This window comes from Falco naumanni, chromosome Z (assembly GCF_017639655.2).
Source record: "Falco naumanni isolate bFalNau1 chromosome Z, bFalNau1.pat, whole genome shotgun sequence".
Lineage (NCBI taxonomy): Eukaryota > Metazoa > Chordata > Aves > Falconiformes > Falconidae > Falco > Falco naumanni.
The window spans coordinates 912,891-936,193 of record NC_054080.1 but is presented as its reverse complement, the minus strand read 5'-3'; the positions used below and the strand labels follow the sequence as shown (position 1 = coordinate 936,193).

At 40.5% G+C, this 23,303-nt stretch overlaps 1 protein-coding gene across 2 annotated transcripts; it reads left to right on the top strand.

Moving 5' to 3' along the window:
• The first annotated feature begins 1,001 nt into the window (after nucleotides 1-1,001).
• Nucleotides 1,002-23,028, top strand: MELK (maternal embryonic leucine zipper kinase). Of its 2 annotated transcripts, XM_040580863.1 has the most exons (16): nucleotides 1,002-1,333; nucleotides 1,634-1,719; nucleotides 2,185-2,301; nucleotides 2,838-2,981; nucleotides 4,451-4,519; nucleotides 5,658-5,750; nucleotides 6,888-6,992; nucleotides 10,038-10,106; nucleotides 10,655-10,753; nucleotides 11,750-11,836; nucleotides 13,121-13,249; nucleotides 16,551-16,758; nucleotides 18,683-18,767; nucleotides 19,199-19,364; nucleotides 21,423-21,526; nucleotides 22,608-23,028. In XM_040580863.1, exons 1-16 carry the CDS (start codon nucleotides 1,270-1,272, stop codon nucleotides 22,765-22,767), a joined length of 1,785 nt encoding a protein of 594 aa, XP_040436797.1. In that variant the 5' UTR covers nucleotides 1,002-1,269; the 3' UTR covers nucleotides 22,768-23,028. The 2 variants fall into 2 exon arrangements, with proteins under 2 accessions (XP_040436797.1, XP_040436798.1); XM_040580864.1 differs by lacking the exon at nucleotides 10,038-10,106 and having other exon boundaries at nucleotides 1,004-1,333.
• The last annotated feature ends 275 nt before the right edge of the window (nucleotides 23,029-23,303 follow it).

The following is a 23,303-nucleotide window of genomic DNA, read 5'->3' as shown; positions in this document are numbered from 1 at the left end:
GGAGAAGCAGTTACTGTGCCACCCCCTGTGATGGCTGATGCACTGGTTCATGCCAGTCTCCCTGCCAGCCCCATGGCCAAGATCCCCAGCCAGGGAGGTGCTCATTACCTCTATAGAAGTATATATTACCTTCTACAGAAGGTATACTTCTATATAAGTATATATTACCTTCTATAGAAGTAAGATGCTACACCAAAGCTGGGGGGATATCCCCCCCTTTATTTGCTTGTGGCGCGTTATGTCCGCCGTACCAGAGCAAAGCCTGCATCTCTGACGGCCTCCCCCCCTGCCCCGGGCTGCTGCAAAGCGGAGCAGCAGCCGGGAGATGCCCGCGCCCCGCGGTGCCCGGGGCAGGGCGGTCCCGGGCCGGGGGCCGGGCCGCACGGCACGGAGGGGCCGCGGAGCATGCTGGGAAGCGTAGTCTCCCCGGAGCGGCCACCTTGTGCGCGGCGGCAGACCCGGCGGCGCCCGTCCCGCGCCGCTCCCCGCGGGCTGGAGGAGGCGGCAGCCTTCCCGACGGGAGCGCGCGCTGCCTCCCGTCTCTGTCGGGACCGGGCCGTGGGCAACGAGACGGCAGCGGAGACTCTCCCGCCATGGCGGCGCCCGCCCGCCCAGCTCCGCCCCGCCCCACCTCCCTCCCGTCATGCACTGCGCGCTCCCGCCTCTCCGGTGACGCCCTGCGCGGTGATTGGCCGTTGGGCCGCCCCGGCCGGAGGCGGGTCGCCGTGCCAGCGAGATTTAAACGGCAGCCGCCGGGTCGGTGAGTGCTGCTCTTGCCACAGGTTTTCGTCCCGGTTGGCGTCTCGTCGGTGCTCTGGCGGCAGGTCTCGAGGGGACTCCGGCCCGCAGCGGAGCTGTGCTGATGTCGTCGTGAGCGCAGTGCTCCCTGCTGCCTCTTCCCTGCGCTGCCACCCGGGCGCAGCCCGCGGGAGAAAGCGGCCGCTGCAGCATCCTCGGGGGTCCCGGTCGCTGCCCTGCGGAGGAGGCTGTGGCGGAGCCGTTGCTGCTGCTTCTGCAGAGCAGCCGCCCGCTCTCGCTGCCCGGCGTTAGCGAGGAGCCCCTGAAAGAGGCCAGCGCCTCGTGCCCTCAGCCTGCGGGCGTCCGGGCTTACTTGCCCGGTGACTTTATTGCTGGTTGTGCAGCACTGGAGCTGCAACAGCTGTGCTTTCGGTTCCTGTGGGTCTGCTCTGAGTGGAGACGTGTGGACACTGGCTACGCTTTCTCCTTGCAGGTGCTGAAAAGAATTGCACTGCCCGTTTTCGTCCCAGAATGGCTTCAGCTGACTATCAGGAAGTTCTCCAGTACTACGATTTATATGAAACAATTGGATCTGGTAAGCGTAATCTGTGAATGCCTGTGTGCAATCTGTTTAACTGCTTCAGTGTTTCTCTGAGCCTTTCTAGAATACCTTACTGCAAAATCTATAGGCTGTTGCATGCGTTTTGGGGGATGGAGTTCTGAAAATGCAGTGGGAAGTTGGTGGCAGTGATCACTTCTTCCTCGAATGAAGACACTGTACACTGTGCATGCTATGTAGTCCAGCATAACTGTGATATTACAGGCAAGAAAGCATGTCATCACTCTGAGCTGTAAACATCTCTTGGGTTTTTTTTGGTTTTTCTTTTAATTCTAGGTGGGTTCGCAAAGGTAAAACTTGCGCGACACCTCCTCACTGGTGAAAAAGTTGCAATAAAGATCATGGACAAACTTGCTCTAGGGGTAAGCTGAAAGGTACTTAAAAGTTGGCAGAATCTCCTGTTGTTCTTGTGGCAGGAACACAGGGATGCAGCAGGTCAAAGTGCCTGCTTGTCCTGTTGACTATTGATGAATGCTGTAGACTGGAAAGAATTGTAACACAAGACCACAGATCTTGCACCCTTTTATGGGGAGTGCAACGCTTGCTGTCTGTGAAGTTGAGGAAGCTAAAGATTATGACAGGAATTCAAAGAGAATGCTGATGAGAATACTAACTATTTTACATCTACCTCTGGTTTTGCTGATCGGTACACCAGAATTGCAGGGGGGTAATGGCAGAGCTGTTGCTGCATTGAATTTGAGCAGTTGAGCTGTATGCTCTCAGCTACGTGCTGCGAAACTGTGTTGAGCAGTAGTCTGATGTTTACTGTGAAGTAAAGGCTGTCAAAAGAGTTGGTAATTTCATAGCTTGCTGTTGTGGTCTTCTAGGATAGCTTGTCTTCCATCAAACTAGAAATTGATGCCATGAAAAACTTAAGTCACCAGCATATTTGCCGGTTGTATCATGTGATAGAGACATCAAAGAATATATTCCTGGTCTTAGAGGTAAGAAGTGGTGTTTCTACACCTGGTGAAGGTTCCTGGGTTTAGCTGTAGTATAGATGGCAACAACTTAAATAACTTTTTAAGAATGGTTACATCTCAATGATGACCATGTTCAAGATACTTTAGTTTAAAAATTAAGCTTGTAACGTGTTCTATGGTTTCTTTTCTTCTAAAAGCTGCTCCTCGCTGTTCTACAGTGAGTAGAATAACTCTAATTCCTACCTTGCACTTCAGCTGTTTTAAAATAGCACCAGCAGGACACACAGGACCCCAGAACTCCTGTGTGTTTGTCACCTCCTTGGCAATTTGTATTGCCTGTGATGTTAACATGATGCATCTGTTGCAACATGTCAGGCAACAGTCTGACTTTTCAGTATGTTTGGTGTGCTGCAGTGCTGACCCAGGGCATGCTTGGGCACTACTGCAATAAAGCAGAGGGAGTGGAATAGCATCCTCTAGTTGCTGTCCAGTGCTGCTGTTGTTTTGATTTCATTGCTGTGTTCTAAATACATTCTTTTCTTCCTATCTTCATGCAGTACTGTTCTGGAGGAGAGCTATATAATTACGTAACCTCCAAATGCCGTCTTTCCGAAGAGACAAGTCGAGCATTTTTTCGGCAGATTGTTTCAGCAATTGCTTATGTTCACAGTCAGGGATATGCCCACAGGGATATCAAACCAGTAAGTATGAATAGGAATCAGATTTGCATAAATAATGATCACCTACTTTTATTTCTTTGGGAGCTGGAGTAAGTTATGCCTTTCCTTTCTCTTGTGCTTAGAGCTCTTTATCTAGCAAATGTCTTCTAAAAGAGCATTGTTTCTACATGCTACCGCATTCCTCAGGTGAGCTGGATGCGGCTATACCTGAGAAAGGAACTTTCTCTGAAAGAGCAGAACAACATGCCCTAGCTGGGAGTGGAGCAGAGACATGGACCTGACTTTAAATGTTCCTTAGGTGTTTTTCTATCCCTGTTATTCCAGCTTGTATCTGGAGAGTCTTCATGGTGCTGCTCTCTTACAAAATGATTCTGATTTCATCCCCAAAGGGAAAAGTGACACTGATGGTTTAAACAAGCATGGCTAGACAGAGGATGGTGGGGGAGATGCATGTTATGGGACCCATCCTGTAGCTTTGCTGTCATTGCAGACTTTAAGCATAGGTTTAGGGAATGGAAGACTTGAGTGCATTTCTGCTTGAAGGGGTTAGGAATTAGCATTTTTAGGGATGCTCTGAGAAAAGCAAATTCTTAGTGCACCAGCATTTTCCTATGCAGCTCATGAAACCTTTGTCTCCAAAGGTTTGTGGAAGGAGTTGGCTTGTAGCTGGAGAGCCGGCAGATTCATAGGGTCATGTAATAACTTGGGTGGGAAATGACTTCTAGAGGCTTCTGCTTGAACCTCCTGCTAAAGCAGTGTCAGACCAAGCTTCCTGGGTCTTTATCCAGTCACATCTTTGACCTGTCCCAAGGATGAGACAGTGCAATCTCTCTGGGCAATCTGTTCTGCTCTTCACTGCCCTTATAAGGAGAAGGGCTTTTCCTGATATCCCCTTTGTGTCTCTTGCATGCCTGTTGTCTGTGATTATCCTGCTGCTGCTGTGAAGAGAATCTTCCTGCCCTCGTAGTTATTATAAGTTTCCACTGAAGCTTTCTCATCTAAAGGCTGAACAAACATGTCTCCCTCAGCCTCTCCTCGTTGTGCAAGTGCTCCAGCACCCTGAGCAGACAGATAGCCGTCCACTGAGCTTACCTCGGTTTGTCTTTACTGTACTGGGGGACAGAAACTAGGCACTCTATAATAGCTGTGCTAAGCAGAGGACTAGGAGTAACTTCCAGTCTCCTAGCTGTGCTTCTTCTCATACAGGCCTTGATATTGATGGCCACCTCTTCTGCCAGGACAGACTGCTGCCTCTTGCTCAGCTTGCTGTCTGACATCTCTCCTGCCCTTCCCAGGCCCCTCTCAGCAGATAGGAATTAGTATTCCCCATCTGGAGTATGGGATGTCCTCATCTGCAACCATTAAAAGCTCCAGAGGAGAGCTTTCGGTAGATTCTAGCTGCTAATGATAAGAAAAAGTAAGGGGAGGGAAAGCCTAATTTCTTGGACACTTAGGTTATAGAAGCATTCATGACCGTTTTCTTTTATCAGGAAAATGTACTCGTTGATGAGGAACATAATTTGAAGCTGACAGACTTTGGACTTTGTGCAAAACCAAAGGTAAGAGTATTGGTTGCTTTCCAGAGCAGAGCTAAATCGGCTGCTGCACACACATACAAAATGATATCTGACTTCAGAGTGTAATGCAGAGACTTGCCCACAGACCCTAAATTCAGGCTGTTTGCATCCAAGCTGTCATCTGATGGCTAATTACTTGGTAAGGCCTTAAATACATGAGAGAGCAGGTAACTGCATGTTATGACTAGACTGTTCGGTTGTTTTCTTATACTTTTATATCTTTTACCAAAATCTAAGGCAGAGATCGTCCTATATGTATATGATCTGCTGTCACATATAAAGGCCTGTAATACAAAGCTTATTCTGGTGTGCATTTTTTCCCTAATAAGTTTCAGTGGGTATGTCTTCTTTTGAAAAGACTTGTATGTGTGTGGATATCATGGATAGAATCAAATAGTTTATTCCAGTTCCATTTAAAAATCCTCTGGTTCCATATGCTTGTGCTGAGTTGTTTCATGGCTTTAAAATTAGTTCCTGAGAGCCCTTTATATTTGTCAGCTTTTAATATGCGAGGTAGTTGCTGTTAAAAAGAAAACTAATGGGAAGAAAGTCTTACTGATCGAATGTCAGCTACTTGTCTTCAGATCATTTTATTTGACTCAGGTTAGAAGGAACATCTTACAGGTGATAAAGACAATTAGACCATCATATTGATGGTATAATGTCACCTTATTCTGATATTAGGACAAAGCCCAGGCAAAGTACTAACATGGTTCTAATAAGAAAGCATTTTTAGTGGTTCTTCACAAAGTTATTGCATTAAATATCGGTATAAATAACGAGCTAGCCTCCTGCCAGTAGTTCTTTGATCACTTCTTCCAAAGTTCCATCTCTCTTTGCAGTCTCAAAGGGAAGTATGCTTATTGGAGAAGGAGCTGTGGAAAGACCATTTAGGATAATGGATGAATGAACAGCTTGGGATCTAAACGTTTAGAGGATACTCATGGCCTCACACAATTTTTACCTAGTGAAGCTCTTATTGCACCAAAGCAAAATATAAGTTGAATGTATATGCACAGCAGAGGAAAATGAATCCTCTGAGGCCTCTAACATGCCAAAGAAGACTTAAGCTGCATTAAAGCCAATGCTTCTGTGTAATTTTTTTTTTGTGTTATTCTAGGGTGGCCTTGATAAACCCCTGCACGCACGCTGTGGAAGCCCAGCTTATGCAGCACCAGAGGTGATTCAGGGCAAACCATATATTGGCTCAGAGGTAAGTAGCACAGTTAGGGTCATCCCCATGTCCCCCACCTCCAACTTCATGTATTTAAAGAGGGTGGAGTTCATATAGGCTGACTTGGTTTTGCTCTCGACTACTGCTTGGTAGTATCACCTTAGGTAGTTCTCGGAAGCTATGCAACTAACCTCAATGGTCACAGCCTGAAACAGCACGTGGTGCCCTTGGCCATGGATCATGTAGCTGGCTATTTTGTCTCTGACTAATCTTTTGCTGTCTCCATTTGCTGCTCCATGTTTTAGTGCCCTACAACACAGTAACTTGAACTTCTCCCTTCTACTGCATGTTCTTTCAAGCAACAATTTGTTCTTTTGGTTTATCCAGCTCTTGTTGCAGGTCTTTGTGTGGTCTCAGTATCTTGTATGCTTTACCAGGCCTGTCTTTAGCTTGAAATTCATGTAGGAAAACCTGTTCTTTGTACCGCACAATGTAATAAAATTTGAGAGAAGAAAGAATGTGTTTATTCAGCTTGGATTCCATGTCCAGAACACCAGGACATGCCTTTCTCAATCGATCCAAAATGCTGTAACTACAATCCCCCTCAAATTTCCTAAACAGCTCTGCTGTTAAATGACATCAGTTTTTTTTCCTCTTGCATACCTTCACGCCACTGTCCTTGGCCTTTAACTCCTGCTTTCTTTTAGTTTTGAATTCTGTGAAGTCCAGTGCTTTCCAAGCCTCCTTTTTCTTTATGGTCTAAATGGAAATACCAGTACGAGGTGGTACAAGGCACATGACCTTGTCATGCCTATCCAGAGAAGAAGCAGTAGGGCTTTAAATTTGATTGTAACTGTGGTGAGAGCTCTTGTAATCAGTAATACATTGCCATATAAAATCCCTTGTGATGAGGCTTATTTCATTTTTGCCAGTGAAATCCTTGTAGGTTGAAGGTAATGCAGCAATTTGGCAACCAAAGGAGAGGATATTGGTTTAACAAGTGCTCTAGCTTGAGTGAATTAAAAATTGAATTTGGGCTGTATGCTTTCACTTGGCATAGAAAGAGTTCTGTCCAGAATAAAGGAGCCTACTTTTCATGAGTTGTATGTGGGCTTTGCCAAAGTGATCTAAGCCCTAAAACTTCTTTTGCCACTCACCTCTATATTTTTTTTTTAGGTAGATGTTTGGAGCATGGGAGTACTGCTGTATACTCTACTGTGTGGCGTTCACCCCTTTGATGCTGGTGATAATACCATCATGTCTGTCTACAGGAGGGTACTGGTAGGTATTGCTGGTGCTAGAATACACTGGGAACAGATATTGCTAAGCATTATGGGAGGCCTTATCTTTTCTGATGGCAGAACTTGGTGAGCTACGCCTGGAGTGAAAAGGCATATCTGCAGAATTTTGTTATGCTTTGCTACTTTTCCTACTGCTATTTTGGGTATTGTTGCCCTCTTTGGTGGGCCTTTGCAGTACTCTAGCTTGGTCCTGTAATATGATAGGAAATTGAGTTTCAGGAGAAACATTTTTCTTGCTGGTGGACTGGAGGTTTTTATCTGAGCCTTTATCTGGCTTCTCACTGTTGTATGGAATGGAATTGCAAGTCTGTCACTTGATTTACCAAAAGGAATGTTTTGAAATGTTAGCTGTTCTCATTTCTAGAAAAAGCTGGATTCTGCATCTGCTATTATGCTTTCCTCCTCCAAAAAGAAAAGGAAATGTGAGACACCATAATAACAGAAAAAGTTGAATAAATATTAAGTCATGTCATTCAGTAACTGGTTCTGTTTGACTTGTGCAGCTAAATGGCTGGTGTTCCTCTTCATACATACACCTGTACCAACCACTTCCAACCTGCCATAAAACTTATGTCAATAAAGCTTCCAGTAAGCGAGTGGGGTGAGGAGCTGCTGTGTTGCACTAAGGGCTTTTCCTTCCTCTACCTCTTTTTCCTTCTCTCGCCCAGAGTCTGATATGTCAAACAAAAAACCCCCAAAAACCTCCTCAAGGTGTTGAAGGGCTACAGCTGGTCTATGCAGGGGTGCAGAACAGTCAGAGCTCTATAAAGTGCAGGGTTATTTCCTCAAATGGCAGAGCTTTTCAGTCTGAAATTGGAATTGACTTGAATACCTTGACAGGAGATCTGCAGTGAGCTTAGTTTAATTTGCTGTAAAGACTTAAGTACCACTACTACCTTTTTTTTTATTTTTATATTCACATGAGTCACCATTAAAATGGTATGGCTTTCCTACTTACATAATTACAGGATCTCTCACCTTGGAAAGGACCCATAAAGATCATTGAGTCCGACTCCTTGCTCCTCAGCTACCTGAAACTAAACAATGAGACTAAAATGTTGTCCAGATAATGTTAGCAAGCATTGGCAAGTTATCAGTAAAATTGATGTTACAGGTCATCAGTCAGACTTGAGCTACTTTTCCCTCTCTTCTTGTGGTGTGAACTGTGTTGTTTATCCATATAGTTAGTATACATTGAGAACTTGCCCATTTATATGCATCTTTTGTAGGATGACAGAAAATCCTTTATGCTGGTCATCACACCAAGATGCAGAACCTGGTAAATGATCTAACTGTGTAAGGTATTAATGCCCCTAAACTTGTCAGTAGTTGCAACTTGAGCAGAGAGCTTAGATGTGGAATGGAGATCTTAAGATCATCAAAAATGATTTCTGCATAGTTACAGCTGACTGACATGCACAGGAAATAACAGCTGAGCTATATGACTGACAGAATGTTGGCCAGTGAAACTTTGAGTGAACTGAGACAACCAGGTTTTACAGCTCCATCTGGATGGAGTTGAAGACCAGTAACATCACGGGTGTCAAGATGCAGGCTTGCAATTTCCACTTTAAATTTGTTTCAATTTTATGTGGTTGTGAACTGAAAATTGCTTGAAATGAGGACACTTACACACTATTGTGGAATTCAATTTCACACATTATAGGTCCTGAAACTTATTGTAATCTTGACTCAGAACTATTGTTCCAAGTCAATGTAATAATCTGCTGCTTGAATCTAATTAGGATCATATGACTTGCCCAGAATGTTCCACATCTATTCATTTGGGAATACTTGAATAAATGCTTTTACTTTTTGAATGAAAAATCAAGCATGCGATGTGACTTTTGTAAAAAAAAAAAAAAAAACAAAACAAAAAAACCCATAAAAACCCAAACTCCACAAAAAGCACAACAACAAAAAACCCAACCCAAACCAAAAACCCTCCAAACTTATTTCTAGTGATCTTAATGCATTTTGTAGCTATTGCAACCTATTTTTTCCTTCTAGCCCTGCCCTCAGTCAAGGAGGTGCTAATTTTTTTTCCTTGTCTTGTAGCAATATATAAACATAAAATGCAGATTACATGTGTTAGGTTACTTGGCTTAGTTTATAGCCTGTTTCACAATGCAGCTTTACTCTGAAACTATTTATAAATATCTCATTAGCGGTGTCTGTAAAGATGGAACTTCAGTGCTGTAACCTGTGATGGGAAAGCTATACATACTCTGCTTAAACATGTGTTGCATATAATACCAACTGTTTTGTTATGGAAGTGTTTGTTTGTAGAAGGAAGTCTTCCATGGCAGAAGGATAGTGATGTTATTTCACAATGGATCTTTACTGATTTTTTTTTTTCCCCTCTATGGAGAAGTAAATGATCCTTGATGGTGAATCTGGTTTGTTTTTTAGCTACTGTTGTTGTATCTCAAGTCTGAAAGCTGTTTTCCATTTTCTTCTAATCAAAAATTTTAAAAGTAAATAACTTAATTGAAAAACTTATCTGTTAGATCTGTAACCTTTTTGCTGTCTGCAGTATGAACAGAGATCAAAACTCTGGTACTAGATGTGACATGTAAGAAAGGAAAAAGAAAAGCTTAATGTTGATAATGGTTTATTTTTGTTCTACAAAGGAGGGATTTCAAGGCATATTCACATTTCAAAGTGCTACTCTTGACATTCATACTCCAACATGTTTATTTCTGAAACCTCATAATTGAGTTGATATGAGGAAACAGTGCTGCCGCTAAGGAGCGGGTTAGCTGCCCAAGTGGACCAAGATGGAAATGTCACACAAGCTGGGTGGGTGAAAACTGCAGCTGATAGTCTAGGCATGGCATTTTCCTTACTAATACAGCTGGGGTTTATTACTACCATTAAATTTAGTTGAGTCATTCTTAAAGCTAAGTTTGCATGTGCCTGCTGTTCTTTTTGACTGAATACAGATGTTACTATCGTCCAAGTATTTTAGCAATTCCTGTTGAGCTGGCTGTTCAAGGTTTGTTCTAAATCCTCTTTTCTGCAGAACGGACAATACAATATTCCAGAATGGCTCTCTCCTAGCAGTATGCTGCTACTTAACCAGATGCTTCAGGTATAGGTGTTGCTTCTATTCAATAGGCCTATAAAGTACTGTTGTACAGGTCAGAACACTGCATCAATGAAATACTTAAAAGCTATGCAATGTTTAAACAAGGACTTTAATTCTTACAATTTTTTTAAGAAAAGAATAATTCTTCTTCTGCTGAAAATCCTTTGAGAAGAAGGATTGGGTATAGAAATTAAAGCAAAGTTTAGGTGATTAAACAAAGTCTTCAAGCAGCCTGCATTTGGTTTTTTTTAATTTTGCTATAGAAACAACAGCTAATGAATAATAAAAATAAATGAAGCTAAATGTACTGTACATGCATTTGGGCCACACTTAGGCCATCTAGCCAATGATAAACATTCCTGGAATAATTATTGTAACAGTAGATTCTGGAACTGCTCTTTGCAGCTCACGTGTTTGACCATCCTTTTGGCAAAGCTATGAAACAGCGTTGGTTTCCACTTTGGCTTGTAACCACCCTAACATTCTGAGTAGAACGCAAATTGTTGTCAGCTCGTCCCAAGGATTTCAGCTGCGGTTTTATTCCCCACTAGGTGGACCCAAAGAAGCGCATTACGGTTAAGCAGCTGTTACATCACCCCTGGCTCATGGAAGGTTATTCTCGTGCTGTTAAGTGGCAAACTGACTACCCAGTAAGTGCACTTGTTGGATGAACACTAGAGTATTTAATGTCATCTTTACTGGCATACTAATGTCCTTATACTATGAGGGTGTGAAGACATTTCTCTAAAGATGAACTTTGAGATGGCCATGGTTTGTTTCTGATTCTTCTTGCTGTCAAGTTGGTGTTCTTTCCTCCTTTCCTCTTGAGGAAGAATTCCAAATGTCTTTTTGTTGTATTCTGCAGCTGATGGCCAATTAGCAAAATAACTGACTTCTCATAAAAATGTGAAATATTTCCGCGCGTGGATGACCTGTTTATTCTCCAGGCTGCTTGGTCAATGCTCTAAAGTGCAAAAGGCAAATGTTCTGGAGAGTGTGGTAGACATGGTTATGGTTTATCTTGTATTTAGTCCTCACTGAAAATTGCTGATGTCAATTTGACCTCACTGAAGGTATATTTGGCCTGTCTCTCTATCACTACTCTTGTGTAAGAGTAGTGATAGATACTAAGGTAGTATGCGGGGGGGGGGGTGGGTGGGGGGGTGGGAAATGAAGTAACCTAGCTGTCCGGCAGTAAGTACTGAGAAGTTCCTGCACGTTTGCAGCCAATGCTTCCCATTGGCCACCTGATGTCACTATTTCACTAGCTAAACAGCAGCGTTGGCGTGCCTGCAGCATCAGTTCTAACTGGCTCTGGAGAAGTGCGTGTCTGATAACTGAATATTTATGGAGAGATGGAAGTGTAGCTTCCGTTCTAGTAAAAAAAAAAAATCACCTTGTCAGGCTTTCTTCTTTGAATTCACAGGCTCTCGCCAAGAAGTGGCCAGACTGGGAAGTTGTTGAAGTTGTATGACTTTCTTGGTCTGCTCCCTACAATGTGGTTCTAACCATGTAAAACACAAGTCTAAAATTTTAAATCATGGTTTGTTATTGACTCTGCACACTGCATTTCACTATTGTGAAACAATATATGATATGAGACAACTTGAGAGCCTCATGCTTCAATATCCATTATGTTCTTGCAGCTGGTACAACTTGATGAAGAGTGTATAGCAGAGCTTTCTGTGTTTTATAAACAAAGCAAGGAGACTATATTGGATTTAATATCAGAGGTAAGAAGTATGCATCAGTACTTTAATTGAACACTAATACAGTAAATAAACTTACTGTATTATCAGACTAGTCTCAAGTATGATGCTTCTTAATACTTTTCAGATTTAAGGAGCCCTTGCAGAACTCCAGATTCTAGCTATACCTTATATCTATAGTTCTGAAGTTTGAATTCGTCGGGTTTTTTTATTTTTCTCCTTTAATTGTGCTCTTGATGTTTCCTCAACCTTACCGTAACTTCCCACCATGCTAAAAAAACCTTCTGAATCTCTTAAAGTCAAAATAGACTTACAAAAATTTGTAGTTGAACAACAGATGCCATTTGCTGGGTTAACTCTTTGCTTTGAAATGGCTCAGTAAATGAGGGGAAAAATAGAGTTAAGAGAAAAATATCAGAGCATCACCCAGACTATAAAAATCATCTTTTTGGAGTTACTGTTTACAGTTTTTACAGAAGTGAATGTGTTTGTCAGTTTTGAATACAAATGACAGAAGTTGAATGGGCTACCACTGCAAGAACTGTACAAATGTTAGCAATGACGTTGCAGGCTATAGAAGAGACTTAAAGCTGGAGTACATGTCATGTTTTGACCTGAGTCTGAAAATTCTCCCTTGAAATTGATTTTTTTTTTTGCTTCTTTCTACATAATAGCATTGAGATAGTTCTTTGCTTTGGAAAAAAACTTTTAGGTTTTCCATGTACCTGTAGTAGAAACAGATTTTTTTAAATGCTTGCAATACTTAAGATGGATTTGTAGAGCTAATGCTACTTGTTCTTCAGTTCTATGAAATAATCTGAGTAATCTGTCTATATGGGGAAAAGTCCTTCCAAATGGGTTTGTGGAGTTTGCATAGTCCTTTACTGGAGGACTTACAATCCCTTATAGCTATTTCAGACTAACCGTACTATGCTGCAAACCTGTCAAGCATTGTACCCCTGTTCCTCACAGAAGCAGAGTTGCTGAAAGTCATGCAAAAAGTTGGTGCCACTTGAGGAGGAATGGGGGGCGGGGAGAGAGCAGATGACTTCCAAAAAATTGAGACTTTGGTTGAAATATTGGCTAAAGCAAATTCATAGCTTTGCCATTCATTTCTTGATCTCAAACTGTGATTCAATTGAAGTCTGAAATTACATTTAGGGTGATCAAACGTCAGGGATGCACATCAGGTAGAAAAACCTGAAATGTAGAAATTTTCCAAAGGTCGAGCTTGCTTTGTACTTACAATGTTTTCACTGAGGAGATTAAAACGCTCTTTTTTTTTTGTCCCCGTTTTCCCTCCCACAGTGGAAATATGACGAAATGTCTGCAACGTATCTCTTGCTTCAATCCAAGAAGGCTCGCGGCAAGCCTATTCGCTTAAGGGCTCCATATCTAATGGGGCATGCCAGTACAATGCAACCAGTAGGCTTCAAGGTAAGTTTTGAAAGTCAACAGGATGACATACTGATTAAAATGCTGCTCTGCATTAAAAAAACTCTGCCTGGGAAAACAGGCTAGTGCCCTAAAAATCAGTAAGAGAGCATGAGTGCAGTCAGCCATAGTCTTGGTCATTAAACAGTTCAGTCTCCTTATTAACATGTTTTAGCAAGTTGGGCTGCTTCTATGAATTGACATTACTAGAATAACTGTCTGGGACAACATGGTGCTTTATAAGCATGATGCAGAATCTCCCCTTGGCTACTCATGTAAACGTACTAAAATTGCCCATTGTCTGGCCTACATGATCATTCCAGATCTTTCTGTGTGATGCCCAACTCCTTGCTGTGCTCTTTCACGTTTGTCTCTTAAGTATTTTTGTACCTAGCTGGTTGCATTTAACATGGATTAGCAAGGAAAGTCTTCTGAAACATCCTGGCATGCCACCTGGGCAGCCTACTTTGAGATGACATGGACACTACATAAGCCAGTGGTCAAAGCAGAAATACCCACTCCCAGAGAGGGCTCCTAATTTTGAGTAAAGCAAACACGTTGCTGATGTTTTTCTGATGAATTTGATTCTCAGGTGGTTTTGTGTATCTTAGAGTAATTTCTGTTCGTCTGCTTTGGTAGCAAAGTGCAAATGGAGTATTTCAGAACTTGTCTAAAGTTGCTAAATTCCTTGCGATGTCATATATAATATGCAGCTACATGTGATGTCAATGATACTTGTCTGTCTGACAAACTCAAAAGCATTCAGTAAAACTGCACACCTTCCTGTTAGCCATTCCCCCTTGAACTGTAGATATCTGTGTAAAACTGTTAACTAGCTATCTGAATGTGCTGTTCTCTGCATAGAGGCAAGCACTCAAATATTTTCTTATGTTTGACTCAATTGCATGTAAATCATTTCAGTTCACTCATACAACTGCTTTGAAACACAGGTGAGGAGAATTCTAAGATTGCCAGTGCTGGATATCATATCATGAATCATAAGTGTTGCTGAATGTGCATAATGTGATTTCCATGATTGTGGTGGGTTAGTGTTCTACACTGTGATAAGGTGGAGGATCTCTAGGTTCAGTAGTGCTGATGCTATGAATTACTTCATGTCTAGTGGAGTCCTAGATAAATTTATCTGGCTAATGCTACTATTTAACATTTGCATTATGCCTTTGTATGTGATTGAAAATCATGTCTACACAACACAATCCCTTAGTCACCCTACAGCACTCAGGACACAACTTACCTGCATGTAGATACTGTGAGTAAACATCAACTGAATTTGCTGAAATACCCAACTGGCAAAGCTCTCTGGCTAGAGCTGGTCTAATGTGAAGACGAGCAAGCAAACAGAACATTCAGCTTAGCCAGTTTCTGAATTTAGTGGCACAAGTTTGTACATAATGCTGCCTTATTTCAAGCAGCTTCATGTAGAACGATAGGATATTCAAAAAAATTCACCATGGCATGAGTTTCATCTGGAACACGGCAGCTGACAAATTGTATTCGGGCATTTGTATTGTAATGGAATGTGAGTTCAAATGCAGTATCAGCCTGTTAGCTTCCTGGCTGTAGCTAGCAGCCCTCTGGTAAGGGCTTTTTAGTAAGTCGTCATAGCAGATCAGATGGCATACTAGGAAGCTCTGTTTCTATTCCAGTAGTCATGAGAGATCTGATCATTGCAATATCCTTGATCATGGGCCAAGAAACTTAGCTACCAGCAGAACTTAGCTTCCTAAAATGAACTCATGATTTAAAATAACTGTATGCAATTTCACCAAATTGTATGAAATGGGCTCTTGCAGAGGGTTTCTTGACAATAACAAAAGGTGTTCAAAACTTGGGATACTGTGATATACATCTGATTGCTAACCTTCATGGCTCAGACTGCATACAATCTGGGCTGAAGTTATGAACCCTGTGATTTAATAAATTACAACTTTTTTTCACGGTTAGCAATTAGATGGAGGGTGCTGAATGTTAGTTCAAGTACTCATGAAGATTGCATAATCATACGTTTTGGATGTAACTTGTTTACCTTTATCCAGCCTCCCTTTCAGACTTTACTGCATTCTTTTCTTGGGTTCTTTCCAGCTTATCTGGCTTTCAGTAAAAAGAGGTTATGGTCTAAGTTTCAAAATCAAAGGCAGATATCTCTTGTGAATTGCTTCTTTTCTTGACACAGGTCATGACAGATGACTTGATAATGGTGCTTCAAGAATAATTTCACATCTGCTTTTGATACAAATGATTAGTCATATGATAAAACTTAGGTCACCAGCATGGTAACTTCCATTAGCTGTTAGCCATAATTAGAAACTTGGAAAGAAATAAGATTTAGATCTCAGTGACACTTTTCTGACAAAGTCTTACTTTTAATTGTGCAGTGAAGTCTCAACTCAATTTTTCTTTTCAGTCTGAAAAAAGTTAGATATGAAGATAGGCCAGACTGCAGTAAAATGCCACATGCATTTGGAGTTTTCTGATTCAGCTTCACTGTTTGAAGAATCTGCATTAGAAGAAATTGTTCTAAATACTTGCAGAACAAAGCAGGTGCTTGAAGAACAAATACTAGAACCTTAAAAAAACCCCCACTGTTCTTAATCCAAAAAATCTTATTCTAATTGTACATAAAACTTATTACATATTTAAATGTTTGGTGGACCCTGGCCAAGGGGAGTTATAAACTGGGTGAAGAAATGCTTTAAATATATAGCTGAACATAAATTATGGCTTTCTCTAGCTGTAAGTCATGATTCATTTGATGAGAACTTGAGCTTTGACATTTGATTTGCATAAAACCAGCATCTAGGGAATAAGTAAATGAGGCAGTGAGAGTTTTAAAACTGATGGAAAAACAGTTAAGGTACAGCAAACAAGATCTTGGATCTAGGCTAGAGCTTGGCAAGTTTTTAAAGAGGTTCAGCCTGTCTGTATTGAACAAGAAAATCCGATGAAGCAATTAAAATTATACAGATAAACTAAATGAAAAATCTTAGCTGTGTTTAGATGAGCTGGGGAGGAGTAGTCTTAAATGTGCAAGCTGAAGAATTTAGAAGGAAATATAAATAAATGGCAAATTACATGAGATGTTTATTAGCAAATTATGGCGATATATAGCAAATTAGAGATATCAAAATATAGTATTGAAGAGTTTTTAACTATTTAGCTCAAAAGGCAAGCATCGTATTGTATTTTTAACCTGCTTCAGTTCTAGAATTTCCTTGTCTGTAACGTTCCTGAATGTGATCAGAATACAGCAAAGGATGTCTTTTTTTTGTTACATCTCTTGTAGCATTCAAGGCTTGATGCTCAACTGGATGATACAGAATTCACAACATCAACTTCAGTGACAAGAAAAGGGGCACCAGAGAAGCATAAAAACAAAGAGAATGTTAGTCCAGAGTCAGCTTTAAGAAATGAAATGCCCTTTGAATTTCCTGCAAAGAGTCAAATTGAGACACAAGTACAAACCACACTTGTCCAGGCATCTGCCTTCAAAGGTATGTTAATTGTAACTAATGAAAACTTAGAACACATATGTTGCTTAGGAATTATTGTAAATTCAAATATGAACATGATATTCGTGTATCTGAGACTTCTGTTTCTGGAAGACTTAACTTTTTTTTTGCTGTACTGGCAAGCCTGGCCATTCTAGTACAATCTGGTAAGGTGCTGCAAGAGGTAATTTTAAATTATGAGTTAAAAGGGCATGTTAACTGTACATTAATTACTGAAGTCATTGCTACTTACAGTATTGCGTGTACATGCCTTTTGGCACATATGACATGGAGTCCAGTGCTGTGTTCCTAAAACTTGTATCTGGTTCCACTTTTCCATGAAGGTTGAACACAATTTACTCAACACTGTTTTTTCTTTGTTACTACCTCAAGTGAAAATAAAGATATGCTTTTAGTCAAGTGTGCTATTATTGCTGCCTCTAAGAGAAATCTAACTTTTGAATTTCTCATGGTAGCATATGGGCACTTTCACAGTAACAATCTAGTGTGGCAGTAAAAATCACAGAATGGTTTGGGTTGGAAGGGACCTTAAAGACATCTAGTTCCCACCCGGCTGCCATGAGTAGGGATAATTCCCACTAGACCAGATTGCTCACAGCCCTGTCCAATCTGGCCTTGAAGGCTTCCAGGTAAGGGGCATCCACAGCTTCTCTGGGCAACCTCTTCCCATGCCTTGCCACTCTTACAGTGAGGAATTTCTTCCTAATAACTTATCTAAATCTACCGTCTCTGTTTATAGCCATCCCCCCTTGTCCTATCAGTACATGGCCTGGTAAGAAGTACCTCTCCAGTTTTACTGCTGACTGCTTTAGGTACTAGAAGGCTCCTATAAGGTGTCCCTGGAGCTTTCTCCAGGCTGAACAACCCCAGCTCCCTCAGCCTGTCGTTCCAGGTACTGAGGGACATTGTTTGGTAGCAGTTCAGTCTTTGCAGGCTGATTCAAGCTAAAGGTATCTTGGGCATACTGTTGTTCAATGACATCCTTTGTAAAGGATTTAGTGAAGTGCACTATAAAGACTAGTTGTTTATATGAGTCTGTTTTTTGTCTTAAGATTGTATATGGTACTTTGCAGACCTGTGAAGTTAGACTTTGTGGTAAGCTTAAAAAGCAAAAGTAGGTCCTTTTTATGAAATAGGAAATGCAGGAACACTGTTTCAGCTCATGTTAGTGAGATATTTCCAAGGATTGAACAACTAAAAGCTAATTTTCTGTTTCATTGAAAGATTTTTGATTCAGGAAGGGTAGTATTAATGCTTTCATAGAGGAAAAAAATGTGGAAGTATCCACTGGAAATTCTGAAGTCGTCATTGTCTAGGGCCAGGTGCAGTTCTGTAGGGAGCTGAAGTTTCAAGTGTTAAAGTTGGGTTTAATTGTAACAACTCATTTTCTGGCTGTCTCACTTGGTGTTTGCTTGTGCACATTCAAACTATGCTCCACAGACCTCTGTCAATGTGTGGGTAATAGAACTTTTTAGGCTATTATATAGTGTGTATTATTAAACATAGCTATATAAATTTACACCCTTCATACAAGGGAAATGGCTTGGTGAGTAACGCAACTATTCAACACAGTAAATTGCTCAGTATTTATTCTGAGACCAGTGGCAAAGCAAGAATGCAAATCTAATCCTTTTCCTTTCCAAATTTCTAATATTGAACTGGATTGGCTGCTCTAAGGCTTGATTTGTAGAGCCCTGGGGAAATCAGTCACAGTTTTAATTTGCAGCGTAGGGGTAGTATTGTTATTATATTAAAAACTTATTTTTTCATTCTGAAGATACAGACCTAAGATAGAAAAGAGGGCTGGTTTTAGAAATAAATTGCTAATAATGAGAAATCCTTGCTGAAGAAAAGAAAATCAGTTATGCAAAAACATACCTGCTTTGGCTTGGATGCTTTCTTTCAGAGAATCCACTCCCTGAAGTCACCACAACTAAGAAACCCACAAACACAGACAAATTGTCAGCAGCTGAGGCTCTTACAGAAAGAAGGTAAACGTCCAGTTATTTGTGTGCATTTCTGACTTGGAGCAGGACAACCTTAACCCATGTACTGCCTAGGAAGCCTTGTTACAACAGCAAGATGTTGTTTTCATTCTTTTGGTAGAAAACTTGCTAAAACCTCTTTCTACATTCACTAGAAAACAGTGAAGGCAGAGAAGTTTTAAAACTATGTGACTTAACTTTTCAGAATATATTCCTATTTTTCATAATGTAAGTTCCTTATTCTAGTTCTCCATAGAGCTGCAGTTTACATTTCTGGGTTTAAATCTCAACTGAATTCCCAACAGAAACTCTCATAAAGCGCTGCACTTGCTTTGGTTTTCTCCATTCTGTCAGGTCTGTTAATATTTTAGTGATGTACCTGAAATGACTAATTTCTCACTGAGGAAAAATAACAGGTTAATTTGTTCATGTAACAGGTGTTCAGGGGAGTTGGATCCTGACTTAACTCAGAGTGTTACCAGACAAAACAAGAGGAAAGCCAAACTACTTGAAAATCTTGAAAGAGGCCTAGATAGAATGACCAATATCCTTACACCAAACAAAAAGAAACTATTCACTAGAGATTGCCCGAGGAAAGTGAAGGTATGGTTTCTGGAAAAAGTCTAACATGGAAAGAAGTATAATTATTGAAAACGTCAAACACCCTTAGAAATGCTCTGTGAAAACTTCTGTGATCTGACTTGCCTGCATTCTGTAGTGAGGGGCAGTTTTTCTTACTGCATCTCTGTTAACATGATAATGTCCCAGTTATCACCAAGAGATGTCATGTTAATCTGGGCTCAGACAAGTCACCAGCAGATCAAGGGAGGAGTTTGGTTATTGCTTTTCATATCCCATCTAAACCAAATGTGAGGGAAGCAGGTTGGTTTAAGAAACCCTAGATGAAATTTTTTGATCTTGTTATTTGTATGGAGATACTGCTAGCTCTCACACTAAAAAAAAAATAATATATATATTACTTTGATAACATTCCTGGCTTAGGTTTCTGTGGTCCAGGAGTGATATGTCTGTTCCATGATAGTCTTTAGTTGTCAAGAGAACCTGAGATTAAACTTAAAGCCTAAATAACTACACCTTATGAAAATTCTGAACGCTGTCAGCATTGTTTTGATGTCACTGCATCTGAGCCAGTTGGCTACTTATTTTTGTCTAAGTAGCAGTTCCTCAATGCGTGGCACAGCACTTAAAAATTACATTAATAATTTTTAACTGCCAGAGTAGAGTGATGAGGTTGGTATTAGCTTTGTGGAATACGCATCAAATGGCATTGGCATAATATAATACCAGTGTAGTGAACAGAATTGTATGCATGGCTCAGAAGCAACTAAATAATACTTTAACAGTTACACGAGAAGGAATTTATACTTGAATCTGTAGGTAACACGTTGGAAAGACATGATCAACATGAGAGACAAGGCTGTTATAAGGCATAAATGGTTCCATAGAAATAAGTGACGTATACCTTCAGCTGACGGGCTGCTGGAGCTGTGGCTGTTAGGACACCTACTGTACAGTAAGAGCTGTCTGTCAGTAAAAGGACCGCTCTGTGTTTTTGCAACCAGTGTAAATGGAATTCAGCTACTGTATTCCAGTTGGAAGCTTTTCTCAGGGGCTTTTGTCAGAGGAAAGGTTTTCACAGTCTTACAAGTTCAGGACGTATGTTGGGCTCCAAACCTGACCAACTCATCAGACAGGAGTCCAGACTGCAAGTAATTCAGGAACCTAAGCAACTGGAAACAAAAGCTAGATCTTCTGTCTCAAAAAGCTTTTATCCTTCTGCATCAGTCTCCCTTGTCCATAGTGTATGCAAAATTACTGATGCATGTCTAGGTACACTGGAGCACGATAGAGGAAGACAGAACTTTATCTCAGTGTTACAGCAGTTGTTGCAAGGAGCTGCATATGCTTTAGGCTGAAAAAGATCTGTAAGAACCAATCTTTGACTTTGGATCCTCAACCCACATTCATTTAAGCTATTTTATGGTCTTGTCTTCTCACCTGCTTCTGTGACTTCAGAAGCCACATAGAGCATTTGTGGCATATTATACAGTTGGCATACACTTTCTCCCATTACACAGGGATGTCTGAAAGCTGTTCAAGAAGATGCTTACTAGATGGAACAGACTCACCCAATATTAGGTGTCATACAAAACCTCTATAACAGTAAACATAGAAATAGTTACCTTTTTTCTTTAAGCAGTGTGATGCTTTAGCACCTAGCTCGCATCTAGCACAAGACACATGGTGTCACGTGTGTTCTGTGGCATCAAAGTGCTGACTCACAGCCAGGCAACACACTGTAGGCAATTTTCTAGAGGTGGAGCATGCTGTAGGGTGCTCCAAGCACAGCTGTGAGGCTGCCTTCTGCAGTCCTTTCCAGGAATCGCCTCTGGCTACATGCAAGATTTCTCTTGCCTCTGTGCTGTCCTGGCCCATCACTGCTACTTTGGATTTTATGATTGGGCATGCTTTAATATTAATTGTCCAGCAGTTGTTGTTTAGTGTTCCTGTTATGACAATGTGTTGATTGTGATAATATTGGGAAACTGAAGCATTTTAGCTGTTCTTGATGAAAATTTTTCATGATGTCTTCAATTTTAGAAGAACAATTATTTTTTTTAATGAGCTGACTACTTTTAGGCATACAGTAATGTTACCACCACTCAGCTACTGAATCCAGACCAACTGTTGAGTGAAATAATCACTGCGCTTACAAAGAATCATGTGGAATATGTTCAAAAGGGGTAAGTGTAAAATATGACTTCAGCTTGTATTTGTCTAGTCAGTATTCCAATCCTTGATAAAGCAGAGTATGTAAACTTACTTTCTGAGCCCTGCATTGTAAATTGCAGTAACTTTCTGTAAAGTGTACAGGCCACTAAATGAATGTATGCAATAAAACTTGTACACACAATGCAGAACAGTGTTAAATGAGCTCTAAGAGAGCTCGTTGATAGAGATGAATTGATAATAGTTAGGTAGCCCTTAGGCTGAGCTGAATTTTGTCTCTTGTGAAACTGTAAATACAAAAGGTTGGTTAGGGTGCAGTCACATGACCAAACTGGACAATTTTGTGACATGTTGGACACCTTTTAATCCTTCTTTTTGGCAGTTAAGACATAAGCATTTAGCAAAAAGATTCATATATTTTCAAAACTGCACGGAATCCACATGCATTATGTGGATTACTTTAATTTGTAGAATTTACTAACTAGACTAAGTTACTGAGAGTAGGATTGGTTCCTAGTTCTGATCAAAGCTTTATGTCAGTTTTCTAATTTCCCAGTGCATGAAAGAAAATGCATATTCTTGAGCACATTTATCTAAAGTTCTTGACCAATTAAATGGGAGGCATTGTAGATTGTCACAGTATACTTCAACCTGTGGTACATTTCCAAGCTCAAAGTCTGGAAGGATACTGAATTGTACAGAAGAACCTTCTCCAATTTTAATGATTTAAACTTTGCATTCAGTTTTTCCACTTTTCACACCAGCTGAGCTGTAATGAATGTGAGAACATCTCCATCCTTCCAGCTCTGAGAATGGGGATCTGTGGCTGGGGGTGGTGCCTGTGGCTGGGTAGGCTGTTGGTGCTACACATGGGTACTTGAGCATAAGAGTGTTCTAGGGCTAAAATATTCACAGCTTTTAGTCCACTAAATTCTGGGTTGTTTCCCAATATTCTGAATAGCAATGGGGTAATTTCTGTCAAGTGCCTTTAACTCAAAACTGAATTACAAAACATTAAATTACTTCTATTTTATACATATAAATCAATTACTGAACATTAAACAGTTCAATAATTGTTCTCTTTGTTTTGTACAGTTATTGCCTGAAATGTGAAACACTGTCTGTCAAGTTTGAGTTAGAAGTATGCATGCTGAGTAAACTCGGAGTAACAGGTCTCCTGCAACAACAGCTTAAAGGTGATGCCTGTGTCTACAAGAGAGTATTGGAAGACATCTTATCTAGCTGCCAACTGTGATGGGCTGATGTATGTACTGAGAAAGTAGCAGGTTTGCACTGAGGTTTTAGTCAAATATTTTAGAAAGGTCTGATCAGAAGAGTAAAAGATTTTCCAAATACAGCTATGAATGCTGCAAAACTAATCCTCCTTGGTTTTAACTTTTATTTACAGAATGTTTATTACAAGTTTTACATTAATGGAGATCTTATGTAAGTTTTTACCTGTCTTCTGCATATTTTACATGTACATGGATTAAAGTATTGGTGTTTGTGTGCTGAAGTTTATTTTGTACAGTTATCAAGTACATGTGGTACAGAAAGTCATTTGCATAATTCTCTTCTTGTCTCTGCTTAAGTAGGATTTATTGAGATCATTAACTTAGTCACAGCTGTGTTACCAAGAGTTACACTACATACTCAATGTTGTACAAAATGGGACTGTCTTTAATAACTCTGAAGTCAAGATTGCTAGGATTTAAACTATGATCCCATATAAAACATAACTGCATCTCATTACTAAGCCTTGGTGACACTTAAAAAGTGTATGTACTTTCT